The sequence below is a fragment of the Haliaeetus leucocephalus genome, unplaced genomic scaffold, assembly GCF_000737465.1.
Source record: "Haliaeetus leucocephalus isolate CR32 unplaced genomic scaffold, Haliaeetus_leucocephalus-4.0 Scaffold328, whole genome shotgun sequence".
Classification (NCBI taxonomy): Eukaryota; Metazoa; Chordata; class Aves; order Accipitriformes; family Accipitridae; genus Haliaeetus; species Haliaeetus leucocephalus.
The window spans coordinates 3,698,031-3,724,972 of record NW_010972764.1 but is presented as its reverse complement, the minus strand read 5'-3'; the positions used below and the strand labels follow the sequence as shown (position 1 = coordinate 3,724,972).

Genomic DNA, 26,942 nt, shown 5'->3' with positions numbered 1-26,942 from the left:
ACCTGTTCTGTAGCTGCAAATCCTCAGGTGGAGCAGAAACTTTCCTCCAGTGCCAGAAGCCTTTACCTTGGAACCTTCATCATCATGGGAGTCTCCACTTCCCAGACAGGCACAGAGTGCCTGACCCTCCTCCCTTCAGTACAGTTGGTAGTTCAGGCTCTTGAAGCTGCAGTGTTGGAAAAGATCTGGTCAATCTCTTTCTCCTTATCTCTGATGCTGTTCAGACTGCTGACCTCCTCCTGCAGCTCCTTTACTTGGCGACACAGATCCTTAATAACTGCACACCTCCTGTGGGCAAGGAAACCCATCTCTGCTGCCCCAGCCTTGGCAAGAAGCCACAGGCATTCCCTGCAGCCCTGGACCTACAGAGCTGTGTCCTTCTGGAGCTCCCTCTGGGTCGAGGCCTCTGATGTTACAGGGATAGTCGGTCCAGCAGTAGCTGGGGACTGTGCCCTGCGGTGCATCACCACCATTACCGAGGACATGGATGCTGTTCTGAGCAGAGTTCTGGCCCTTTCTCCATGAACTGCAGCACAAACTGCTCCGTCCGTTGGCTACTTCTGTTAGCTGCACTCGTTCTTGCCTATATCCTAAAAATTTACATGTGGGGCCAGGCTGCCAAACACTACCACACAGAACAGTTGGGAAGAGAACAACAAACACCATTACCATCTCAACATTCTGCAGCAAAATATTTTTCCCTCTTGTCCACACAGTGCTTTCTGCAATGCCAACACACAGAAAATGCCGTGCAGCAGTTAGCTACCCGTCAGCAGCAGCGTTGCCACCTTCCCCGATCAGCGGTTGAGGAATTTTGTCCACCGAGCCAGGGGGACAGAACTGACTGCAACAAACCTCAAGAAAAGGCCACAGATCTACAAGTGACAGAAGAACAAAACCTGAAATTGCTGGAAAACTGTATGGTTGTATTACTGTTGAGAGATGTGATGGGCAGCCTGTGCCAAAATCTGACTACACCCCTGCCAGTAAGAGAGGTCAGGGGAGAACGCTGGCACATGGACACCCAACGCCGCACAGACGCTGAGCATCTGAGGTGGAACCATTACCTGTTGGCCTCGAGCCACTGCCCAGAGCCTGACACTGACTGGCTGGAGCAACTGTTGCAGTTCCTCCAGGCTTCACTACGCTGACTCATCTGAGTGGTAATGGGCACAGGTCTCTAATAATTGTAATTGTATGCACCTATGCAAGCAGGAGCATACCTGACACAGCCGACACCTCACCACCTCATAAATTGAGCACAGCAGTGTCATGTCGGCTGTTTTTTCCTTCCTGCACAATACTACCTTTTCATTTTTTAGGTTATCCTACACATCTGTGCTCTCCTCTTAAGCACAGCCAAAGAACTGGAAGAGAACAAAACTGCTATTTCCAACAAATTTTAAAAGACTGGAGAGCATTTAGGCCTATTAAAGTGTATGTAGCATAAATAAGAGACTGCTAAATGAATCCAGAAAGCCATTACATGTTTTTTACAGTGGTATGAAAAAAACAAGTGTCAAAAGAGAAAAGAATAAAGGCTGTATTAGAGTGCTATTTGAACTGTTTGTGTGTCATAATAAAGGAATTTTGGAAATTCTGGAACGCCAATTAGATATGAAGGACAGGGCACCATAAATGTGAAGTTAAACAAAACTGAGCTGTGGTTAAAATGCATTCATTTTCCCATGGCAATCTGGCTTCACAAGTGTGGAAGAATACCCCCTGTAGCAGTATGAATATGAATTAAGATGCTGACAGTTGAACACTTTCCAAGCTATGTATACCACATTCCTTTCCTCAAACAAACAAAAAAAAAAAAAAAAATCTTATAATCTCAACCTTTTTTTTCCTCCATTACCATATCCCTCACCACCCAATATGTCTACTAAAGCTTTAAGTTTCAATATTTTACAATGCAGTGACCCCAAAGAGACAGTTTAGTTAAGCAGGAAAAGAATCTCAAATAGCAACTTGCTACAGTTGGACTGTCTTTAACTGATCCTTGAAGGTTAACAAATTTTGTTCAATTTTCTAAAAGGACAGGTAGGTCCACTGTTGTTGTTTAATAACAAATGCATATTTTGAGCACGGCTTGAGAAGCACTGTTCCAAATAAGCCGATGCTCATTCCCCAGGGACTGACATCTTATTTGCTGCATGGATTTACATCCTGGTTTTAGTTAAAGAAGCAACAGCTATCAGGTAATAACTGTTAAAGACTTATTCAGCCATCTCATTAACATCACGTGAATCTGCATGAAACATCTGCAGCTTCTAAATGTGTTTCAACTAAAAAGGCTAAAGTGATACTGCATTTCTTTCATTGTGCTACACATGATTATTGTAACAAAACTAAAAGGGGAACAATTCAAGTCAATGCATTACAGTACATATAGTAAGTACATGAATGTACTTAGTATGCTTATTTTCTCTCACAATGCCCTTTAGCCAGAAGCTGAAAAGACACCTTACAGTATCTGGGAAGCTCCTCATTGCAGAATTAATCCCTAAAGGGTGCATACCTATAAAAAACAGTATTGCTCAGCAAGGCAACACAGATTAGTAGCTTAACACAAGCTGTAGTGCACTGTGTCATTCTTTGGTGTGTGCCTGAAAGGCAAGTACACAGGGGAAAATATAGGTGACAGCCTGCCAGCTTAACTGAACTTCTATCACACTCAATACAAAATAAAGCTGGCAGATGCCCCGAAGGTTCCATTTTATTTCCTGATTTTCCCAGATCCATTTAGAAAATGTTTGTTTAGCTCTAAGATTTCAAATAGTAGTTTTCTGACACAGAGACTATTAAGCAATCAGTGTTAAAAACAACCACCTCAGTGACATGGTCCATAAGCATCATAAACTGGCACCTCTATGTAAACTACTGAGTTTGAACTATTTGTTTGTGATGGAAATATTTTAGCAATGGAATTCCCAAATCATCTGCCACTTCACACACACAAATGGCCAGCAAGACAAGGTGTAGCATTAGTGTATGAAATAACACCTGCTTTAATGATTTAAATATTTTCTAACATCTCTTCTATTCTCACTCTTGCAGCAACAGTAAAACTCTCAGTTTGGGAATCCAAACTTCAAAGATGAGGGCTGCAGAACAACTAAAGGTATCACCTGACCTTTTCCCTTGAAAAAAAATAAATTCAGCAACATCCAGACTACAATTAAGGAAAATGTTTAACCTGTTCTTCAACTACAAGGATCCTCAAAATATTCTCAGGTAACTACTTAAGCATTGCTATCAGCACTGGAATGACTGAAAGAGAATTCCACTCCAACCTTCTTCAAATTTATGATCTTTCTCTCCTATATTTTTCACGGTGGACCTAGGGAATGTTACTGCAAGACTATATAGGCCAACACCAACATCACCTTCTTTCCTCTCTTACTTTTAACTTATCTTCACTTTCTCATAGTAAATGCCTATGCCTTCAACCTGTCCTTACAGGCACGTCATTTTCATCTGGATGTTCTCCATTACAACATTAAGCATGGGGTTCTAAATTGGACCTAGTTCTCTAGTAGGACCAACTGAATCAGAGCAATTTCTTTACAAATCTTAAGTTCAGCAACCCCAATAAGTATCAAGAGTGGAATAAGATCTGCTTCTTTGCAGCAACACCACAGTCTATTCCTTTAGTTCATGATCCATTGACATGAACATACTTGTTGCTCTATTAACAACTCACCAGCTGATTGCTTTTTAAAATCTGTTTATTTGCTTCTTCCTTCTTCGGAGTTGCACATCTAGCCTGTTCTGTTTCATCTTGTTGACTTTGGAGTGCTCCTCAGAAGCTGGAAATAGCCTGAACTCATTTTGCCTTTTCAGTCTCTTCTAAGGTTGGTGACATCCAGACATTGCATCTAAGCATTAACTGCTCTGGCACCAGAAAGATCTCCTTACGGATGTGCACTCAAAAAACATCCTCCCAGTCTGACCAGGATCCACAGCTGTGCATTCCCTGAACTTCAAGAACATCACAAATCCATGGTTTGCTTAAACTACAGTTATTCAGAACTACCTAAAACTTTACTGAATACATTTTACCTACTCTACTGCCCCATGCCTATTTCGAGTCTTTACCTTGTCTATTAGGGATGTTAGATTGGTTGGACAGTTGATGGAATTTACCATTTATTTATTTATTTTTACTGAAAGCCCTATCTAAGCAATCTATTAGCTTAGAAAAAAACCAAACCCAACTCAAAACCACCAACAACAAACAACCCCACCAGCATCCACACAACAGACATGTCCCCCCCAAGACAGAAGAGTTAGCTTACTACTGTTCACCATTCTGCACGGTCTTCTGTGAAAAATCTGCATTTCAAAGCAATCTGATAAAGAATGCACAATTCACAACCTGTGGTCTTGTTCTCGTATGCTGAAGACTCAGAGGACCCAGGGCAGTCTAGAATTCACAAGGTGCTTAAGTCTGTCTCAACTGACAACTCTGTATGGTTACAAAAATACATACTTAAAATAAAAAGAATCTCAAGAGTGAAATATGTCACTAGTACAAAGGAAGAGGAAAAAGTTACACTAGCTGTCAGCTAAGCTTATTTTACCTCACCTGACCTTCTTAATGTTTTCATTTGCACCAGTCCCTGTGGCTGGATTTGAGCAAGCCAAGTCAAGTAATTTATCTTCGTAACTTTTAACTCTGTAAACCCAGTGATGTTCAAGCATTGTGTTCAGACTTTTATTTTAACCTCCCAAAACTCTCACCAGTGCTTATCTGGCACTTTTTTGGGGGATGACATTCATTACTTGATTACTACCTTGATAAATTTGTGTAGTATATGCAAACAGCCTGTTCTGAGAACATTAATCAACTTCGCAATATGCTTACAATTGACATGGGACTTTTTGGAATATGGTTAATAAACAAAGCTTCTACTGACGGTCCTATCAGCCTTGAGACAAGAAGTAGTCATAGCACGCCCTTTAATAGTAGGCAGTGTCAGCTTTCTCTGAAGAAAGTTTAACTTTGCCTACATCCCTTTCCAAACATTTTGACCCTCACCAGTGCAGTGAGGGGAACAGTTAAGCTGTAATGAAAGCAAGGCCATTTGGTCTAGCAAAAGAGTAGAAGAAAATATTCAAATAAGTAACATCATCTTCCTCACCCATATGTCACATGACTGCTTTTGCTTCCCCTGTGTCCCAGCAGGCGCATGGAAAGTGGCAGGAGAAAGAGTGGACAGACACAAAATCAGTCACCCCCACTCTTGAATGCAAGACTGACTAATCGTATAATCACGGGCACTTTGTTTTTGCAGTTCAAAAACTTGACAGATAATTTTTGTACTTGCAACTCCTATGATGCTTTACTGGCAAGTTTCTCCCTTAAAAGGTACTAAAAACTTGTTTTGAGAAGTGAAGCATTGGTTTAGTCACCCAAAGAGGAACTTCAAGTTGAAACTGAGTATTGCTTAACTCAAATAAATCTCAGGACTTGACAACAGCAATTTACTGGTGCTGAAAACAGGCCTTTTAAATTGTACTGAAAATCCATCCTCATCTTTAGAGAGGAGAATTATTGTGAGTTTATTTTTCCCCACAGTTCAGGAACATGTGATCTACTTGTCCTATAAAAACACAGCCTTGACATTTACCAGTGCCCAGCCTCTTGAATTCAGCAATAGCAGGTCACATACCTACAGCTTCACACGTGAACTATCTTTCAGACAGCAGCCTTTTTAGCCACATCAACCTGCGTGTTAAGCAAAGGTAACCAAACGTATGTCCATCCTCAATGCGCATTACTGCACCTATCGAGCTTTTCTCTGGGACAGTTTCATTGCAATGAGAACCAGTCTGTGTTAAGCTTAAGACTTTCATGAACTTATTCCTGTTACCTTGAAGTGTCACCACATGAGCCTAATCACGTACTGAATACATAAGATTCCTAGACATATCGCTTGCTAATGAAACTGTTGAAAGTACAGTTAAAGCTCCTCTCCCAACATATTCTTCACCTTTTTGTTTTACAACATTTGATTTAAACTTCCAGCTACTTTGTGCTGTAATACTGAAAATCAGATTCTAAAAATGGCAGAAAGCCATTACAAGGAAAAAAAGAAGTATTCAGCAAATCTTCTTTGTCCTTTGATGTAACCAACTCCTGTTCATAACAGGAACTAAGTAGCTTTCACAATGGTTTACATCCAGGTGGCTCATTTCAGGCTGTAAAACCAGATTAAAATTTTGGCATCTCACCCAAAGGCCGTCGCTCCTTCTCACCCGAGTTTGGCATAAGCAGCTGCAGAAGTTGCCCTCCTGCACCTCTCGGAAAGTCAAGCTGCTACTTGGGAAGGAAGGGGAGATGGGAGAGTCGGCTATTGAGACAGGGTAGCACCTGCTGTGAAGGGAGCATGTGCCCTGTGGCAACCACAATGCATTGGGAAAAGCAGCTGCAACATCAATTATCAGGGTTAAGCTGTGAGCAAGTGCAAGGGGTTGCATTTAGCTGCTTGGGCAGCATTTATCCTTTGAACAGCCCTTCTCCACCTAAAGTGAGACTAAGGAAACTGCCTGGAAAGCAAGATCTATTAGGGTCCAATTAGGGCCACAAGGAAAAATCCTTCGAAACCTCCTGCATATAATAAACCTTACACATAGTTGCCACTCTTCTTTCCTCTACCCCATCCGATTGATTAAATTTGCATGGTTGTAGATGGGCTAAAAATTAAATTCCATCTCTAGTGTTACAGCATTCATGTAAGAGATCTTAAATCAACTCTTGATCACTGAAGAGTTACACTGACAGGAACGGTGAACGAATAGTAGCTTGTTAAGCACAGAGTGTATGTGAAGAGTGGTCAGGGAGAAACTGAACATGCTTGCAGAAGTTAAGATTGCCCAACATTTTTCCAGTTAAAAGCTAATGAAAAATAAGGCCTGCCAAAATTCAATCAGTTCATGTCATTTTTTTGTGTCACATTCAGTTTAATCCTTCCCCCTAATCTACATGTAAGGCTTTTGCCATTTAACCCGATAAAACCCAGAAAATCTGAACACTGCTTAAATCAAAACCAGGGACTGATTGTTTTGAATTTGTATTTTCCTATTCTGTGCCAAGAAACGCTTTCGGGGGCGGGGGGCAGCTATGCTACAGAAACACATCAAAAAACTGCAGCTTGTTTTTCCCCTTTTGAATATTTGGACTGTTTGATTTGCCCCAAATTTAAGCTGCTCCTTAATCATTGTACAGGCTAAGAAAAAGTCCTCTAATTAATACATTTGACTACTGCAGGCAAAACAGAGATTAACAGCAAAAGACTAACAGCAAAAACTGAGCAGGAGGGATTATGCTGCATCGCTCAAGTGCTTCCTACTGTTGATAGCATCTGAATAATATGGAAGTGGGGCGGGGGGAAGGAAGTCATCCAATTTGAAGAAACGAGGACAACAGTGACTAATACCAGGACAGGCTGACAGAAGAAATTAACCTTTACAGTACAAGCCCAAGAACTGCCTGAAAGGCCATCCAAAATAACTAAGTTCCAAAAGTCATCTCATGTCAATGACACCTACTGTCCTTCTGTGACTTTCTTCCTGCTCTACTTCATACACAGAGCAATGAGCAACAACAACGAGGTACTCCATAAAGGAGCAATTCCCCGTGTCCATGGAGTGAACCTATAACTTCCAAACCTAATGGTCAAAGTTACATGCATATATGATGTTACATAACTTAGTTACAATGTTCCCCAGCATTTGCTCTACTCTTTTTAAAAAGTTCATATTGGTTTTTATTTTTTTCAACTTTTGCAAACATAGCGGAGCTGCAAAAGAAGAAAATGCACCTTCTCTACTTGTGTCTGCTGTTACCTTAACTCTAGCTATACCATACAAAACAGCTGCCTTACTAGTCCTTCTGTTATTTCAGCAAGACGCATAACCGAGGTAAATTTACTTGGCTGCTCTCTCTTTGCACAATTAGTAGTCCTGTCCTACAAAAACACCCTCTTGCAAGAGTTGATTGTTTCGACCATACTTTAATTCAACTCCCATCCTTGGGCTGCCAAGGATGCTAATTTATAACAAGACTAGTAGTGTTCTTCCTTCACTGAGCTGACAGCCAGGGACTGGATGTAGGCCCAGACTCCCAAAGTTATTTAAACATCCCCAATCCTCCTAGTGAAAAGGACCTAAAATGTACTTGGGAGTTTCATCCCCATGTTCAAACAGGAATTCACAAAACTGAAAATAAGCAGCTTTCACTCACTGCCAGTCAAAATCCAAATTTTTAATTGCAGCCTACTGATAGCTCATCCTAAGATGGTATTTGACCGAAAAAATAAAGTTTATTTCAGCTCCATTCTACTGTGCCAGAAATGAGAAGTGTGTCTTCTTAAAAATGTGGAAAATTATTACACCAGGCTCAGCTGTTGATCACTACTTCTCAGAACTTTTTGTCTGAGTTGCAATCTATTCAGGAGATCCAGAGAGCTGTTTCTTTCCGTACGGAGTGTTAAATTCCATATTGCACACGATACTCTGAAATTTCCTACAAAACTCAAAGCAGTACTCAAATACACATCCCAGGTTCAAGAAGTTTGGACACTTATATTTGAAAAGTGCTGAAGTTGTGCTGAATACTGCCTTTTGTCAAAATAATTTTGTTGCTTGATCACAGTAGTCCTGTACTTGGCTACCCTTTATTTTCCTCCTTTGTGTTTTATAATTTCAGTGCTCAAATATGAATTTGCACTACTTGTAACAGAAGGAATGATTTATGTGTATGATTGACAAATTCTACCTTAACATAGAGCAAACAGACTATGAGTCAGTGCAGTGAAGTGGGGCCTGTTCTTACCATACAGTTCATGGCAAAGTGATTGTGCTGTGTCTGAAGCTCCATCGCATGGGGGTGACTGGTTCCAATCTCTGTGTAGCTGTTCAGAAACAGACCTTTGTTGTGTGTGATCCAGTCAAACATCTACAAGAAAATATTAAGGAAGAAAAAAAAAAATCACTAATTTGTTATGGCAGAAATCATAGACAAGTAATGTGAGAAATCTGTGAACACCGAAGACGGAGTCTAAGGCCATAAAATTTAACACTGATGCTCTTTCTGTTGTAAGTTACCCTATACTTTAAACAAATCATTGCTGAAATCTGACTTTTGGGACCAAACAGCTGAGGCTGTTAAATCTTTACTATAGGTGTTTATCTCAACAAGCTACAGTAAAGTCATAAACTTCATTACTACAAAGAAGTCATAGTAAACAAACAGGCTTGGAGCACAGCCCTGAGTTACCAAGCTTATACGTTCTCTAGTGTCAGCATTTCATGATGTCAGCAGCTTAGTAATTTAGAATGAAAATGGCAACTCAAGGAAATTAAATATAAATTCATTCTTGCTGATCAAGTACTTTAGCAGCAAGTTTAATATTTTGAGTTCATAACTTTATAGCAGATTTGAAAACAACTTTTCTATTGCTAAACAAATTTAAAAAACTTATACTTAAGCACAGAGTTACACATTACCTTCTTCCAGACAAGTTTAAGGATAGTCTTTAAATATTTAAAAAAAAAAAAAGTTATTTTAATATTCAAACAAATTTTAGGAAAGACCTTATCTGACAATGACCATCAATGGAGGTACATAGATATGTTAGTAGTGGCAATGGATGACAAAGTTTCCAAAGATCAAGCAACACAGCAAAAGGCTAAGTTTAACACCACCACCATGCCTGCAATGGTCTTGAAATCTTTGCTATATCTCAGCTCAAAAGACCCACCTACTCTCTAGATAAGCTGAAAAAGTTTGTTCAGAAAAAAATGGTAGCAATGAGCAGTAAGTACTCATTTAAAGATCTTTTAAAATATGCTGGCTAACAGAGCAATATTATCAAATCAATTATTCCACCCAGGTACATGAAAAATCAAATAATAAGTAGACCACAATATAAGGACTGTAAACCAAAAAAAAAAGCTTTAAGAGCTTAGACAACTGAGACAGCTAATCACATACTCCTGAAATTTTCAGTTTCTTACCTAGACCACAGTGAAGATGTGTTAGAACATTATTCAAAATAGACACTGGTCCTGCTCATGACCACCTTTCTTTAGGTAGTCTGATTTGCTGCCTTCAGATACCTACAGGGCAATTCCAATCAGAATCCCTCCCACTTCACCCTTTTTTTGCCTTCTCTTCTTCTGAACCAGCCCAAGTTTCTTGTGCAAAGAGCTGTGCAAGTCCTCCAAAATGAACACGTTTATTTGTCCCCATCCAATACCCTTTATTTTTCCAATGAAGATCCAGCTGTTTCCCACACCTAAATAAACCACATACACTGGTAAAGGAGCCCTGAGCTATGAAATCTAATCTGACACAAGCAGTGAAATAAGATGTGTAAGTAGAATAAGGCAAGGGCCTTAATACAAATGTGAGTTGGGATACTACACAAACCTTCTTTTTAATCTTTTTCTACTGGTTGATGAGAGAATGAAGTCCCAGGTATGCTAGCTGCTGTCAAACCCATTTTGAGGTGACTAACATCTCCCTCTATTTTGAAAGAGAGATGCATAATTTACTATAGACTTATTCTTGGAATCAGGAACCTAGAAAACACAGGCAGAAGCTTATGCAACCACATGGCAGGACAGAGATCAATCCCACAGGCTCAATTATTTCACAAGGAGTTTCTTAAAGCCCAAGTTAGGTAGGCAACTTTTTGATGAGTAAATGAAGAACATCTCTTTCAAGACCACATGAGCACCATAAAAATATATTTTGTTCATGCTGTAATAAAGAATAATTAATGCTGTAATTAAGGGGCTGAAAGGTTACTAAAAAGCATTTTGGGCCTGAAAGGGCAATACTAGACCAACAGCTTGTTGTTTTCCAAATAATTTTCTAACTCTAAATTCACTTGACTGGATTTTTTCAACTCTTTACATGCCCCTACTATTTTCAGCTATACCCATTCAGTAAACACTTACTTTAAATGGTACTTCTAAAAAATGATTTCTTTTTTAAACACAGAAGAAAACATTAAGAGTAAAAAAAGTCCCTGACCTGAAATGATGAGGGTAAGGGAAAGTACAGGCGAAGAAAACAGAAGAAGGAGGAGGAAGAAGAAATATTATATATGTTTGCTCTACTTGTACTCTTCCCTATGCATCTGCTTATGACCACTGCTGGAGGGCAGGATACTGGTTTAACACAGACCTTTGGCTCATCCAGTTCAGCCATTCTTAGATAAAATATTTTAAGAAATTTGACAAAGACCATACTTACCACTTGACTGCATAGTCTAGTTACTTCTCCTGGAGAAAAGCTCCCCATCCTTCCTTAAAGCTATTTGTTCCACAGTAACAAGTTAATAATAAGTGATTGCAAAATGATTCTATATGAAAGTAGATCTGATTTCAGCTCAACTAAAAGTGCACTGCCTGCCATATTTCCTCTTCAAATTCCATAACAATGAAGGGCTTTCACATTTGAACGGACTGGTTAGCCTGAAACATTCTGAGATCACTCAGTCCCCTGTTAATGACATATGCACTGTCAAAAGAGATACATCAGTTTTTAGCCTGGGACTTTAAATCCTGCATCAATGAAGCAGCTCCCCATGTCAGCCTCTTCAGAGTTTGTCGACTGCCTGTCACTCAAATCCCAAGGGTTGTTCAAAAGGAGACTGATGTAGTCCTTAGTCATCTGTATTTATAAAGTATACAGCATTCATCTTCACTTGATGCATGCAAAAGCATCTGTCTGGAACAAAAACTTATCAAAATAAAAGCTTTATAGTCACTACCGCTTAACATTTTCTTTGGTAAGAGCTACCTATGTACTTTACAGCTTCGAATTACTACCCCATCCCCTGTACTCCAGAAGATTTAAGAGTCACTCTCAATCAAAATATCCTTCATTTCTCAGTAAAAGGCTAGTGATTAACTCTAAAGACTAAAATTACTATTTGCAGTTTTTCTTGGTACTTCTTTCAAGTCCGTCAAGCAGTGCCCATTTATACTCCCCTCCCCCAATCCCTTACCTTTTCAGCATCCTGCTCAAACAGCCTGAGCTGAAAACATTGGTCCAATTTCAATTTCCGCACATGCCACATCTGATGCAGATGCTGCCGTGTTGAGTGCAGCCTGTCCAGCATGGTGGATACTTTGGGTAAAAGGTTCTGTAAGTCTGCATTCCCTGACCCAGAGTTCTTTTTGGGAAAGCTATCACTGCTCTGTATCCGCTGGAGCAGCTTTTGTCCTTCCACATCAAGGTCCTCGATAGGGGCCTTAATGACTTTCTTTTTTAATTGTGAATGCTCCTCTATCATATTGCGAGCACCTTCCAGGTCCTGAGGCATTTCCTTTTTTGACAATATATCTTGCAGTTCCTCCAGTCTGGACAGCATATGGGTTGCATTGCTAATGTAGTCCTCAAAGGCAACTCTGATTTCTATCCACTCCTCATGGTTGTACTCCAAACAGCCATCAAATTCTGGCGTTAGCTGAGAGGGATCAACTACTTTGGTAAGGCCTTCCAGAGACACCATATTTGTCTAAAAAAATAAAAATGAAAATTAAAAAAATGCTGTTACTGAACTGAATTTGAAATGTTCTTTCAAGTTTTTGTTTTTCTCTTTGTAAGAGTTCATCATTTTGCTCATGAAGTCTCACGTGACTTAACTTTTCTCATACACTTCTTTTCAAATATCAATTCTGATCAGCCTCCTGTCTTGCAGTTATTTTCCCAAATGAGAGAAATATTTTATTTCTTTCTTACCTCACTACACTTCAGGAGAAAACAGCAACCACTCTTTCAACTACCATTTTGATTAAGTTTTGACTTCGTGTATTGTAAAGCAGCAGGAGGATAACAGCAAGGTTCAGCTAGCTGCTTTCTTCTGGATGCTGGCAATATCACAGTTACCACAATGCAGACCAAGACAACAAACAGATGAAACCTAACATTTTACCATTAGCAGTAAAACCCTAATTCCACCTTTCTAACTTTCAGAAAAAGAATGATAACATGCACAACTACCTAGCCTAAGGACACGAAGAAAATCACATTCCCTCTAGCACCACTGGCCTAATGTACCCATCCTCTTGTCTAGAACATAATTCATCTGAGAGTTTTCAAGATGCTGATCAGTAGTGAGAACACTTAAAACCATGAAATAAATTTGTATACCATAGGGGAAATTACCTCAAACTCGAACTTAGAGCTGCCAAAGTTAGTCCTCTGTTTCTGCCAGAAATTGTCTGGCTTGATTATCAGTGCAACGTGAATACAACATGGAAAGGATTCCTGTAAAATCTTCAGCAGAGGCTTTATGGAGTCCCATTTTGACCCACGCATATCTACAATGACAGTGAATCCTCGTTTACATACTTCCTCACTGCAGAAGAAAGAAGAAAAGGTTATCAAGCAAGCGTTACAACTTCAAACACAGCACTCTACTGCATCATGCTGCCTGATGAACGTGGTCTCCTCAGCTAGCCGTAACACCCTAGGATCTCACTGTTGACTAGCTGACACGTACAGCAGATCTCATGAACCTCTCAGGAAGCTTCTCTCACCCCCCTGCCAAACATCTCGTGGGTAATAGATTTACACCTGTTGCTGATCTGATAATCTGCCTTTATCTCCTCTTTCATTTTCATTGTTTAATTCACACTGATTCATCTTCCAGCCTTGTTTCTCCTTCACCTTACACACATACTGAACACACCATTTACTGAAACAGCAATATGTAATTCATTTACAACTGCTTCTTCAGAATTTTGTACCAGTAGAATTTGCTACATGACCTTGTTAACATGGAAAGGGAAAATATTTCAAAAGCAATGCATCATAGCCAATGGACTACCAAAAGACTAAAAAGATGTCCATTGTTTGAGTACATGAGTCACTTTCAGGGATGTGACTAATGGAAATGCAATTCTGGACTTCATGTGGTGAGGTTTTCAGAGCGTCCAAAAAGTAGGGAAGCTTCACTGGCATACTTTATACAACCTCATTGGCCACATTGTAGAAAGATAAGTTATGACTGATACAGGAGAGCAGAAGAGCTTCTGAAAGAAGTGATAATACAGGTTCCTTAGAGGAGGAGTTTTTTAAAGTTTAAGAAGTTTAAAGTTTAAAAAAAAAACCCCCACCCCCCCCCCCCCCCAAAACCAAAAAACCCCACCATTTAAAAAAGGAGTTTATCAAGATAAATGCTGGCTGTCCCACCTGCCCATAGGAATGCCAAAAATGGTAATGGTAGCAGGAAAATACATTAAAATTGACTAGCTTGCAATGCATGTAGGCTACAACCTACCTTTCTGACCATGGTGAAAATATTTTCTAACAGCCTCACAGGATTAAAGGACACAAATAACTGCTGTTTTAAAGATACACCCATTATTAAAAGGCTGCATGCTATTATACGAGTGCTGCTCAGCCCACCCCTATCCTACCACACAAATGGAGCACTGTGTGAGGAGGAGTGCTTGCCACTAATTCCCACGAGGCATACATCTACTGGGGTGTACAAAGCGGTCCCTCATCATGTGATACCGTGCAGATGTATCGTCCCATCATGTGGCCCCATCATCTGACAAAAGATGAATCCCTTCTGGCCAAGGATCACAAAGCTGTTCCAGGAGGCTTTAGTCAGCCACGGTCATCTGTTAGGTAAACCTGAACTATACTAATACCTGGTCCAGTCAGCACTGATGACTTAAGTTTAGCAAAATTTTTAAATCAGATAAATTGTTAAAGTAGTAAAATAGTGAAACTGAATCACCTTAAGTGTTTAGATCTCTTGCCAAGCAACTGACATGTCTCAATCTTCAGTTACATACAGTAATAGTACTGCAATAACTAACAGACAGACCAAATGTTCAGGGCTATTTGTACCAATTGGGACTTCTTAATTAGCATGTTGCATGATCAGACCCTAAAACATGACTTGTATGAAAATGAGTCTTGCTTTTAATGAAGTTCCCTTTATTCTCAAAGCTTTGCCATGCTTACAGAGATATAAAACCTGCACTAAATTTCTTTTCATTTTAATTCTATTGATGCTAAACTAACATAGATCTTTTGCCAGAGGACCACTGTATTTTGCCAGATTATCTCTAGAAAACTCTCTTGGGCATATTTTAATGCCTTCTTCCCACCCTCTTTCCTCTACCTACCCAAAATCCCCTAGTTAACTTTAAGAAAAAAAAAAAAAAAAGTACTAACACTCCTACACTTCAAAGTGAAATAAAGACTAGAATAATTGAATTACCAACAATTGCTCTTAAGGAAGGCCATACACACTGTCAACTAGATGTCTTGAAGTTATTTTTATAAAAGCACTTTTGTCAATCTGAAACTGATATCTCATTACATCAGGTGCAAAGACGACTGCCTATAAATGAACACATTACAGAAATATGGAAGATATTGCATTCAGGGATGTTGTCCAAGGGTTTTTTTCAACTGTAATGACAACTGCTCCTTGAAGTCACAGACAAACATGTTCAAGCACAGTCAGCGTTGCTCCAGTCTGCACTACATGCTGGCAGATTCTGAGCTGGACCTAAAGTCAGGGTCTTACAGTCATTTTTGTCCCCAATTCAGTTACTACTGGGAAGAGTTCTATGTGAACAAACTTTTTTACATATATATAATACATAGCTTTTTCTTTAATACATATATAACTTTATATACATATATGGGTGTGTATATATACACACACAAGCACTGGATTTGACTTCTGCCGATTTATTTACACAGCACATTGTAATTCATAGCTTAAATTGTTGATAATACAATGATATCAGTACTTTCACACACCTGTTCCCAGGTTATCCAAGGCCTATATAAGCAATTTTACATATCTATCTCCTGGTTATTCCTGTGCTATATCAGGACACTGTAACTTATCTAATACAAATAACAGTTAGGAGTGTTGTGCTGACCTCACTTCACACAAGGCATATTGTGAATGATGACCAGCATGCTTCTAATTATTGATGTACTGAAAGCCTTTGAGTTGTGTTTGCAATCTTCAACACAGTGACAGCAATATGCCATGGCAGTGCCATTTCCAAGACACAAACTACTTGCAGCTAAAGCACACCAGTCATTCTGCCAACAACCTTCCTTCTACAAGGCAGAGTAATTATTTAGGTCTCTTCCAAAAAGCAGTTTGAAAACAGTAACTGACAGAACTTGGTATGAATTTGCTCATTTTCTTAACCCATGCAGTCTTCTAGCTTGTGGGTATACTGCAACAGAATCCATTTATTTTGTTTTATAGCTTCAGAGCTTATGAAGCGACCATCACTTACCTAGGAATACATGCTAGGTATGAAATTAGTCTTCTAAGGTCTTCTTGCCGTATTCTATCATGATTACTACGAGCTGGAAACGTTAGAATGGGACCTCCACGCTTATCTCTGCCACCTGAAAAATTAAAGATGTTAAAAGACCCCACAGCGTAACACCATTCTTGTTTGCAAAACTAGTCTTCACAATACTTTTGGAAAACCTAAGTCCTACAGTGTTTCATGAATATCAACTTAAAAAAAAAAGAAGCGATTTCAAGTTAAATGCCAACACTGTCATTTGGAGACCAGCTTAAAATTGAATTTTGGGAGTATCAATTGGCATATTGTCACAATTCCTACAATGAGGAAGTATCTGCCAAAAAAATTGGAACAAAGAATAACCATAGCATTACACTTACACATTACAGTCACATTCAAGTTTGATTGGCAGCGTGACATCTCCAGCAATGGTGCTTTGTTAGGTATTTAACTTTTGAATCAGCAGTTGTACAGATTAAATTTAGAGTTACGCTACTTTGTAGGCAAGTATTTTAGAGGATCTCAGTGTTAACTTCATTTACTAGCAGAGAGTTTAGGTGTATAGTATTTCACACCCAATGCATATACCAAGTGAGTAGATGGATACTATTTAAACATTTAATTTATATTTTTACCCTGTTCTGATGTGCAGATTCTGAATTGTCAGTTCATAGTTTTTAGTTTTGTTAGCGATGCAGGAAATTCTGAATCCACTCAATACCTAACGCAAAAAAATCTGACTTGAAGTGGTTCCACTTAAATGTATTCATCTCATTCATTAAATTGCACAGACTTACTGTAGTTGAACATTAAAATGCAATTTTGTATCCAACCCCTTGATAGTGACAACAAAATGTTACTATTACTAAATACTAAATTCAGGGCAGTAGGCTGTCTTTATCAACACTTGTATAGTAGCACAGACACATTCTTACAAGCTAGCTTTCACATATATGTTCTCAACCACAGATGTGTGGACTGTTTTCTCCTGTCCCATGGAAACGGAGAAAAACACCATCCTCTGTCCTGAATGATTTCTCATTGTAAATCAGCTCCTCAGTGTAAATCCATGTTACTAAACAACGGGGGTTTTTTTAAAAATCCCTTTAGAAAGGAAAGGCAAAAGCAAACGAATAAAACCAGTCACTCAAAAATTCATCACTATGCTTCTCAACGCAGCCTGCGTGTGCTTGCTAGAGACACTGAGCCTAGCTGCCACGGTCTCCAGGGTTTGTCTGCACTGGACGTGTTCCCCATGAGGCTCCAAAGGGAACTCAGAAGAGGCAAAAGCACCTCTGAATTTCCGTCAAGCTGCAACGCCAGAAACCTAAACTTGAAAGGAAACTCGTATTCTTATCTTCCGCGACCCCCTTAAGTGGGACATAAGATTAAAAACAACTGAGTTGTCTCATTCTAACAGAGAGAGGCAAGTCGCGTCTTGACCATCCTGCCCACTTGCCAAGCAGTCAGCTTTGGGGATTTTCACATCGCGAGTGACAGGATAAAAACAAGACAGAAGCCACAAGAGAGAGGAAGGATAAAGGACAAGGCTGAGAGTCCAAGAGCCCAGGCCTCCGCTCAGCTCCAGCGATCACTGGGCTCCAGAGCTACCAAACTCACCCAAAAGTCTGCTGAAGCCCTTAACGCTCTCCTCAGTGCACCGCAGGCCAGCAGCTACAGATCTTAAAAACTGACATTTCAAATGGTAAATGCTACTGATTCCAACCCCCCAGAAAAAGTGCTTGATTGCTCAGGGTGGAAATTCTTCTTTAAAAAAGTGGCAGCTAGCAGGGAAGAGCAGATGCTGAATTGTCTTTAACACTCTCCAAGCGTTTTAAACAAATGCCTCCCTACACGCGGTCACCTCAAATCAGTCCTCTGGGCCTCTCCCACACAGCAACTCCTGTATTATGCGATTTTCCAACATGACAGAGGAAAGAAACCCATATTCTTTATGTCATTTTGGATGCCACTTCACTTGGCTCCCAGCTCCACATACTCCACAGAGAAAACCCATTTTTAAAGAATGGTGCTTAAATTTCTGATAAATCATATCCTGAAATTTTTGTATGTTGGAGACAAAAATCTGTCACACAAACTTCAAGTCTAGATGAGTAATGAAAAAACTTGATTTTTTGGTGAAAAGAATTTCACTAGCTGGTCTTAAACTGGATAACAAAATTGTAAATATTAAGCAAAAATTCCATAAGACTTGTTTTTCTCATCAGCTATACGGAAAGCTTTCTTAGGCCTGTTCCAATGAATAAGTCTCATTTCCTTTGTTCCTGATGCTCCTGTGTCATACATGAACAGGAATGTTAAAAGCAACAACATATGAGGCATCAGGTGGGAATTTCCTGTCTCACAATAGTCTTTATCCAACTCAACCCCCTATTTGTCTTGGTTTAACAAAAGCATATTAAGCTACTACTTTCATTGGTGAGACTTCCATTATTACCCCTTTCCTTTTATATAACCCCCCCCCCCAGTACTGAGATATTCTGTTTACGCCAAGATGTGTCATATGAGTAGCTGATTGACTCACATGAGTCACCCACCATGAATCACTACTGTCTAGTGCACATCACTAACAGCAGCCTTGTCAATGGTCTCCAAATGGCACCAAAATCCAACAGGCTGAGCAGTGCATTTTTTGCAAGAAATGCCTTTTTGCCTAGTTTCAAAGCACTTAGGTAAAGCTAAACAGTGGGATTCTATGGCATATTTGAAAAGCAGGCCAAGTTATCAAGAGCCATTTCCTCAAATGAAACCAAGATAATTGCACCTTGTAAGGAAATGCTCTCCTCCTGCAGGTATGTGTAGAGAGATGTAAGAGTATCTGTACTTCGACAGACTTCAGTTTAAACATAACCAAAAAATTGTGTCCAAGACTCCATTCATACTTCATGGTTACATCTCTAGGAGGCTTTTCTATTTCAGGTGGTGCGACACCCAACACTCAAGCAGATTATTTCCCAGGTAGGCAAAAATCAGTTCACGGAAGCTTTTTCTCCTCCCCCCGCTCCCCCTGTCCCTTTCGTTGCTGTTGTTTGAGAACCACTCTGTTGGCAATTTTAGAAAAACAACACAGGATTCCCAGGGAAGCTGCACCCAGGCATTTGCATTCAACACATAAAGTTATTTTGTTACTTTGACCAGGAGAAGATAAAGCAGTCCAATCTGTCAGACCGGTTTCATGATGGACAAGTATTCCAATACAGAATTTATTCCAGAACCAGTACATACAGATGCCAGAATTCAGGCTAGATTGGTGAGCTTTGGGACTTTGCAGTTATCAACCTACATACAGCAAGATGTACTTCACAATACTTCACAGAAGTATTTGTTCTTCTGTACTTCCTTGCTTCCTGCCCTAGGAAAAAAATACCTGCTTCAAGATCTCTTTCAGAATTGAATTCTCAGACTACATCTCTCCTTCTTAATTTCTCACTCCAGCTGTCATCCAATCATTAACTTTATCTTTCTTTAAAAGTTTGAGCGTCACAGCTACACTAACACATTTTAAGATATGCAAGGGAACACACAGATTTTAACAAGTCCTTGCCTTATCTGCACCATAGTCCTCATTTGTACATTGTTTGTTGTACAAAATTTAGTTCTAAATTCACTTTTTTAATTTTTTTTTTTTTTTTGTAAACTATCCTGGCTGGTGCTACAGACAACAGAGGCAAGAAGAAAGAATTCGCTTCCCTCTAAATACATCTCCAGATATGCCGAATTATGAAAAATCCACTCATTTTTTTCATTTACAAAAACACATCATTAACAGCTCAATAAAGGGGGCTAAACCGGATCGTGATGACGGAGGAGAAAGCAAAAGTGAATCACATCAGATGTACTGTGATTTGTGGCAGAGGAAAAGCAACTACTGAAATAGTTTTTTCAAAGTGATGAAGTACTCAGACTGTGCAAAGAAAAAGAAATTATGTTGAGTAATCTGTTAAAAATATCCACCTGAAAAGAAAGGAAAGGAATAAAGGAATAGCAAAGACTGAAAAAAAGCAATATAGACTTGCAGTCTAACTCAGGCTAACACAGATCAAAGAGGTTTCTGTTGGAGAAGAAAAGGGAAACTCCCATAAAAACAGTTTAATCATAACATAGTACACTTGGAGTAAAAGTGGTACCTCAGTGGGAGGTATCTGTTACCAAGAGCTTTAACTTGATTAGAACACCAAGATTTCTGAGTGGATCAAAACATCATCTCCAGAATGGCTTAGGAGATAACGATGGTGGAAACAGTCATTGTCCCTTGTCTTCTCCACGTAGCTCCCTGTGAAGAAAGCACCTCCATCCTCTTTGTAGTGCCCTTTAAGTACTGGAACACTGTGACGAGGTACCCCCTGAGCCTTCTCTTCTCCAGGCAGGAAAGACGGAACTCGTTCAGCCTTTCCTCATGAAGCAGGTTCTCCAGCCCTTTGGTCATCTTCGTGGCCCTCCTGTGGACTCTCCCCAGGCTGCTCGTGTTTTTCTTTAACTGTGGGGACCAGAACTGGACACAGTACTACAGGTGCAGCCTGAAAAGCTCCGAGTGGAGTGGGATGATTACACCTCTATCTCTGCTAGCAATGGCCCTGCAGAGGCAGCCCAGGATCCGATTTGCCTTCATTGCTACAGCAGTACGGTGCTGAGTTAAGTTCAGCTTTTTGTCCGCCAGGACCCCCAGGTCCCTTTCAGCAAGGCTGCTGCTCAGCCACACAGACCCTAGCCTATACTGGGCTCTTTGGTTATTCCGACCCAGGTGGAAGAGTCTGCGCTTGTCTTTGTTAAACTTCACACTGCTCTGGCTAGCCCACTCTTCCAGCCTGTCCAGGTCTCTGCATAAGATGGCTCACCCTTACATGTCCATCTCACAATAAGCTGGTCTTAAGAAGTGCTTAAGAAAGTCAGCATTGTAAAAAGATCAGTGTCTTCAGTATTCTAAGAACACAAAGATGAATATACTGCTATACGGCCCAAACTTACTCATGTAACTTGGAGAAGGAAGGTCTCAGCAAAGAAAAGCAGAGAAAAGACTGGGAAAGTGAACTGAGGATCTCAAACGCACCATGAATTTTTTTCAGCCTGTGTTATTTGTGTCACTTTCCTGCTCTATAGAAAAGAACCACTTCTTTGCACTGTTGGTTGTCATACTTAATTTCTACTTGAGAAGGTACTTGACAATCAACAATGAACATGTTGCAACAACTTAATGGGAGTATTAGAGCTTTTAGTAGAGATAACTTAGAGTTATCTTTAGATAGACTTTTAGCAGAGATATCCCCAACAAATTTGTCCTACTTCTACAGACCTTAACCAGTTATTGTACTTAAAAATATTAAAACCAAATACTTGAGCAAAACTTTTACTTTTGAAGAAAAAAAATGAAGTACACTCAAAGCCTCTGTAAGTCACTAATCCAACAGCCTTCCTTACCTTTCTGTTCCCCAGGTATAAAGCTTGACAGTTCTAGTTCCACAATGGTTAAGCCCTAACGGTGGTGGTAGTTTAGTTAGGGGGGTTTTTGTTTGTTTGTTTTGTTGCGGGTTAGTGTTTGTTTGTGGGTTTTGTTTTGTTTTGTTTTTTTAATCACTTGCACTACTAATGTATCTCATTTCATTTGAGCTCCACTTGCAATGGAAATATAAAACTACGGATTATGGCAGATCAGTTCCGGCCAGTCTTGCTGCCCACAGCTGTTTGCTCCATTCTTCTGTCAGATGTCGCTACCTTCACAAAGGCAAGCTGGCAACCACTCCTTCCTGCAGAGCACCTCATCTGCTCTGGTTCATAATCCATCATCTCCCTTTAAATTTATCTTCAACTTTCATTTGGCCCACTGCACTTTCACTGAATTAATGCCTTTTGAGAATGCCATATGCTTACAAACTAATATTAGACAACACCTATACTCTTTCAGATCCCTTCTAAGGGGTCTAAACTAAGTTCTGGACAACCTGGAAATTCAGAGGTTTTGGAATGGTAACTGACTACATTAAGTGCCCAAGGTCCAAAGCAAGGTCCAAAAAAGAGTAATAAGGGACTGAAATATTGTGTTTAATTCCCTTTTTTCTTTCCCTCTCAAAATACAGTTTTAAACAAGCCTTCAACAGCACTACAATTCATAAGCAGAGGAATCAAGAGTTCCCACACTACCAGGGAAATTGGCTCTGTGCAGTCTGTTATCATTCATTACAGTTGCCAGGACCTTTTAAAAAAAAAAAAAAGTTTTTTTTTTTTTTGCTTTATACCTCGACTCAGAAGAGTGGACAGGATGAAGTACTGTGAACTACACACTGTACTTGCAAGCATCAGCACCCATGCACAGCAAATCTCTAAAGAGTGCAATTTCAGGGATCATTTTGTACATTTTAACATTTACAGATAAGAGCTTTATTTTTGGAGTTCTTGACAAATTATTTATAAAAAAAAACCTCAAACCCTTTCAAATATGAGACTGTCCTCTAAATCATTTGACACTGAGATTACAGCAAAGAGAATGATCTTGTTTAATCCCAACAGATTTGGAAGTACTTACTTCAAAAAGTCATACCAAAACACAGTTCACAAGAATAAGCACCCCAACCATCATTCCATCAAGTAAAGTTACTTACCAAGTTATAGAATATGTTATGATATTCATTCACCTAAACCCCACTTTTAAATTCTCTGCTATTCCTCATTAAGTAACCAACCAACTTCAAGGTGTGTGCTGGAGATAGCTAAAATTAGATGCTAACTCATTTCACCATGAAGTTACTAAGTGTGCTTCAAAAGATACCCACCGAAATTTCACCTCTGCAACAGAGATATTTCTCCAGTGATTCAGATGGGCCAGTAACAAAGCCATCTCTGTAAAACTCTCCAGCAGAAGAACCAGAAATAAGAGAAGGAACATGACTATGGTACAACAGGTTGTTCAAGGTTGTTCTAAACAATGCTGTTGGATATGTGAGGGGGACAGGACACAACTGGGACGACAACAAGCAGTATGTTCCATATTCGGCAAAACACACATCATCTTTATTACAGATCCTTTCACAATGCTCATGTTATGTTTGGGATATCCAGCTGGAATAGGTGCTACCCTAGCTTTTCATGTCTTTTGTAATGATACCTGAAGTATTTAAAATACCATTTTACATGTGACTAACAACACAGTTACACATTCCACAACAGAAGAAAATAACTGTACCTGAAAGGTACGCAACTTTTTCCTTTAAAATTGGCAGTACTTCCATAGCCTTCATTTCATCATTTTTGCGAAACCCTGAAAAAATGAGAAGACAAGATAATCAGTCAGCAATTCAGACAAGCTCAGCTTCCGCATTTAACGAATGCACTGTAAAACATTTACCTTTGGAGTACAATCTGAATGTTATGATTACAGGAGTTAAGATAACCCTATGGTAAAAGGTTGCAAAAAAATGAACTAAACTTTTAAAATGTATTAGTGGACAAATCATTGCTTTGACTAGCTTAACAGAAACAGCATAGTCTGTCAGCAAGCCTCAGTAGAAAACAGGATACTGGAATTAGCCTTTTTCATCAGTAAATAAAAGCTATCAGTTGCATCTTGTTGCTTTTAGGCATTCCAACTCCCACTTTAGCTTCTGGTTCCAGCATAGAGGAGTTAGCATCAAGCTAGTAAGACTAGGTACCTTTAGAAAAATTACCAGTAAAAAAACCCAACCCCCCCCCCCCAAAAACCAACCAACCAAACAAACAAATAAAAACAAACAGAAAAAAACCCCCCAAAACTCCCAAACCCACAAAAAACACCACACAAAAAGACCGACCAAAAACCCCTAACGCTATTTACATGCAACTTTCCTTACATCACTTCTGTAAGGAGAACTGGGAGATAAAGCTTTCGACTGTGTCTTTTCTGCTGCCTGACAGGAGCAGCGTTTTGTAACGGAGAGCACATTTTGTCATGTTAACTCTAGACACCCATGGAGTTTGAAATGGTCCCCAAGATGAGTGATTACAGTCAATGTTGCAAAACAGCACATCACCGGCTTCCCCCTCCTCTCTATTATATTTCTGTGGCCAGATTCTAAACTTCTCCCTTCTTTAATAAGGGAGATTTAGCAAGCATTTTATTTATGACCTTATATTCCATACTGATCCGTACAATACAGAATTGGTCCCTTTTGGGCCAATCTTGTTCATCTTACAAAATTGGGTGGGTTTGTACCCACACTTCAACTAATTGTCTGTATGATCCTTCCCAGTCTCTTTGTACTCATGTACTTTTTTAAAAATCACATTTCTGAAGAAAGTACCTCTTCTGGGGTAAGTGGGAAGCACTTACTTCTCTATCACTGTTGAAGCCCAGAAGGGCTGTTAAGTAAAACAATATAGCCTGCTACAACACAGTACTTGTGTTCCTTAAAAAGTACAGTTTGAGTTATTCAGAAGGTAAAATAAGCTTCTTAATTATTTATAGTTTCAGGGAAATCTTCCAAGAGCAAGCTCTGGAGTACATGTGGCAGTCTTTTCTAAAATATATTGTTCTTCCTCTGTGCAAAAGGGCCACAATCCCCCTAGAAATGGCAGCAGAAGCTGTCACTGATGCCCAGCAGGGAGGCCATCATTTCTCTTCCTCCTCAAAAATATCCAAATGTTTCATATCCTTTGGTCTCAGGCTCTGAGCTTTAATGAAAGAGCTGTGCGCTTCAGAGCTTAAACCTGAAGGTATCATACTGGTGTCATCAAGTAATACAAGATTTGTAAATGAGGACATCATATATGTAAATTACATCACAGGTTTTCTATTCCAGCTAGCAATAGTGAGACTTCTGTGCCACTACAGTACCTAGTTATGGGCACTACCCTTCAAAAGAGACCTAGGACACACCAAACAGAACACCCAAGGGACAAAGGTGTCATGACCGACGAGGAAGGACTAAACTGAATGACACTGTTTAGTCTGAAGAACTGAAGGGAGACATGGTAGCCATCCTCAAAAGACAAAGTCTAGTGGTGGCACAAGTAATCTGGCTAGAATTACAGTGAGAGGTTTACTGTAGATGGTAGGAAGTTTTGTAAAGGAAAGAACTGTGAAGCAGCACATGGGATTGCCTGTGGAAGACTATGGACTATCCATGACTGGGGATTTTAAAAAAATGCATTCAGACAAATGTCTGTCAGCAATGGGTCCCTCTAGTTCACTGTAACCAAAGTGTTCAGCCAGGGCATTGTCTCAGCACCCACAGATTGCAAACAAGAGAAAACTAAACAAAATCTTCTTCCAGCCGTTGGCCAGTTCCCTGTTTTTCCACGAATACCATAAACCAAAAACAAACCCCAAATTCGATACACTTTCTCAGAAAAGCTAGACCAGGAAAACTGGTTCCTTGGGTAACCATGCTGCATGGGGCATTTCTACACAATGGAGATTATTTTGGAATTACACAGCAACTCCAGACCAACAAAGCAGCAGAGGGACACAGCTATTTCTTTCACATTTGCGCTTAGACTCTACGGAGTGTAAGACAGCTCCGAAGGAACCTCTTGCATTATTCCTTCCTCCAGAGTACTGGCTATGGGTTCTCAGCCTTTTACTGAAACTGCCTACAATTTTGTTCCTACTAGGTTTTAACTTAGTATGGACTAAAGCTTTAAACAAGACTAAGAAAAATCTTGGGCTTAAATGACTCATGTAAAAGGACAGCAAATACCTTTTTCCACCTTGAAATATTTGGGCTTCAGCTGACTGCTAAGGCATACAGGCACATTTCCAGAGTTAATTTTTTTTTGACGTGCTTTGAGCTACCCATCATAAGCTCAATGCCAATTTAGCATGCTCAGCTTTCATATCAACCATGGCGATTCCTTTTCTTTACAGTAAATTTAGAGGTAGAAAACACTCTCTCCTCACCTAAAAAGCATGCAGAAACTAGTGCTGTACTTCGCTGTCTATTTTAGCTCAAAATTACCCAAGACACTGATGTTACTGCAACTTGCTTGCTCGGATTTCTAAGCCCTTAAACTACTTCACCTAGCTGCGCATTTTACTTGCATTTTACTTTGCCTGTGGCACGTAAGAGGCGAGAAACATTTAGGTAACGTTTCTTTGACCATTAAGGGGCTGCTCAAGGTAAACACCCTAGCAAATACGTTAGTGCTTGGCTCACGTTCTGGATCTGCCTATCCTTAAGGCTGACTGCCTTGGATTATCGTATTCCTGCTGCTCTAAACAGCCTATTTTTATTCCAGTTCTGCAGTGTTAAAGCTTAAGTGAAAAGGCTGTGGGGATTACAACTGACGAAAGAATGCTGGGGAGCAAAGAGGGTGAATACGGCAAGAAAGCAGCATATTTTTATCTCCAACAGAGCAATAATAAAACAAAAAACACCAGCAATATAAGCAGGTCTTAAAGGCTCGGGGTGGGTCCTCCCCCCCTTTGTAAAGCCTCTACACCAGAGAGCATTTGCGATTACGAGGATTTAACAAAAAAAAAAAACAAAACCAACCACTCAGAAGGCATTTACCGCACTGAAACGAAATGCCATAAATACCCGCACCGCGCTGCCTGCACAGCTCGGCAACCTCCGCGCCAGCCGGCCGCGTCACGTGCTCCTGCGGATGATGTCATCCCT

At 39.9% G+C, this 26,942-nt stretch overlaps 1 protein-coding gene across 1 annotated transcript in view; it reads right to left on the bottom strand.

Moving 5' to 3' along the window:
• TRIO (trio Rho guanine nucleotide exchange factor) overlaps positions 1–26,942 on the bottom strand; it is a 255,876-nt gene that overhangs the window by 158,545 nt on the left and 70,389 nt on the right. The window contains exons 2-6 of the mRNA XM_010571449.1: positions 23,531–23,605; positions 16,318–16,432; positions 13,196–13,388; positions 12,033–12,545; positions 8,846–8,968 (exon numbers count right to left, since the gene is read on the bottom strand). Of these exons, the coding sequence (XP_010569751.1) occupies positions 8,846–8,968; positions 12,033–12,545; positions 13,196–13,388; positions 16,318–16,432; positions 23,531–23,605 (1,019 nt within the window). The remainder of the gene's footprint in view (positions 1–8,845; positions 8,969–12,032; positions 12,546–13,195; positions 13,389–16,317; positions 16,433–23,530; positions 23,606–26,942) is intronic.